This window comes from Fulmarus glacialis, unplaced genomic scaffold (assembly GCF_000690835.1).
Source record: "Fulmarus glacialis isolate BGI_N327 unplaced genomic scaffold, ASM69083v1 scaffold16880, whole genome shotgun sequence".
NCBI classification, from domain to species: Eukaryota; Metazoa; Chordata; class Aves; order Procellariiformes; family Procellariidae; genus Fulmarus; species Fulmarus glacialis.
The window spans coordinates 18040-19508 of NW_009188475.1; the positions used below are offsets into that span (position 1 = coordinate 18040).

Here is a 1469-nt window from a genome sequence, read left to right on the forward strand (position 1 = left end):
CCTCCTCAGGTCTCCCTCCTACAGCACCTCGCCTGTGAAGAAGAAGAAGAAGAAAAGCTCCAAGAAGCGAAAAAGAAACAGGTATTTTGCCCTTGAAAATGTAATTCCCCGCCGGCGGTGGCTGTTGTGGGGGTTTGGACAAAGGGGTGGAAGACATTACTGCCGTCGGGCAGCTGGTCGAGCCCCGCGCCAGCAGGGTAGAGAGGCAGGTCTCCCTCCTACAGCACCTCGCCTGTGAAGAAGAAGAAGAAGAAAAGCTCCAAGAAGCGAAAAAGAAACAGGTATTTTGCCCTTGAAAATGTAATTCCCCGCCGGCGGTGGCTGTTGTGGGGGTTTGGACAAAGGGGTGGAAGACATTACTGCCGTCGGGCAGCTGGTCGAGCCCCGCGCCAGCAGGGTAGAGAGGCATCAAAATCCTGACTCCTAATAATGGCCGCCCAGAGGGCAGGGCCCCACCAGGAGGTGAAAGCCGGACAGCCAGGGAGGGGCAGAGCCGGCATCCCTCTGGGCAAGGAGGGCACGAAATGGGGTGCACACCCAGGGCAAACAGATAAATATGAGCTGTCGGGGTGTGGGGGAAGAGAGACAGATGAGCCGAATCAGCGCGAGGTCTGCAGAGACTCTGCCTGCTGTCCTTGCTGTCCTATTTCACATGGCTCCCATCCTCTGGGATGCCAACGGGATCGGCGCTCGGGGTTGGCACTGGTCCCTTTCCCTTCTCCCCTAGTCCTCAGAAAGCGTCAGCGTTTGGACCAGGAAAAGGCTCAGACCAGCTCCCTGCATCCACATCTCAGCCTTCCCTCCCAGCCCTGGGCAACTGTCTCCACATTCCCCTTCTGAAGCCCATCTTTAATTTAAAGACCACAATTAAATTTTAAAGTTGCAAATATTTCACTGGTTTCTCTCAACTGTTAAACCAATATTTGAAGAGAACAGTGGATGCTATCTCCCTTGGAAAGTTCATGTATTTATAATGTATTGAACCAAAGAGAAAAGCTACCAAAAATAGATGATGGGGTGAAAAGTTTAGCTTGAATCTTAAAGAAGAGGGAGGGAGGCAGGAGGAGGAGAGACAAGGATATAGAAACCTTTTTAAAATACTTCCTTCCCAAGGAGGGATTCTTATGCCCTTTTATGAATGCCATCTCCTGACAGCAGTCCTGGGTCAGATGCTCCTTGGCTTTGAACCTTTAGTACCCATTTATGCCTGCCCCAGTAAGCCAAGGATAAGCTGTAGCTGGTCCCAAAAGGCACCATGATAAACCATTAGGCATTAGAGACCAATGGAGGTTGTTTCCAGGCACCTGGTACCACTTCAACTACAGATCCCAACTGACCTTGCCACAGGCAGTCTCATGGCCCCTCTAGGCAGGACTTCAGGCCATGTCTTCTGCAGGAGGTTGTGCTCCAAGATGGGACACAGTGGGCTGTGCAGTGTACTGGGGCCAGGCCTCGCTGCAAGGAAGAGC

General features: G+C 52.3%; 1 protein-coding gene across 1 annotated transcript in view; it reads left to right on the forward strand.

The window, feature by feature from the left end:
* The window catches only part of SRRM4 (serine/arginine repetitive matrix 4), a gene marked incomplete at its 5' end in the record, with an annotated part of 23869 nt that overhangs the window by 3007 nt on the left and 19393 nt on the right, over positions 1-1469 (forward strand). Inside the window, 2 exons of the mRNA XM_009578856.1 lie at positions 50-81; positions 210-281. Coding sequence (XP_009577151.1) covers positions 50-81; positions 210-281 — 104 coding nt within the window. The remainder of the gene's footprint in view (positions 1-49; positions 82-209; positions 282-1469) is intronic.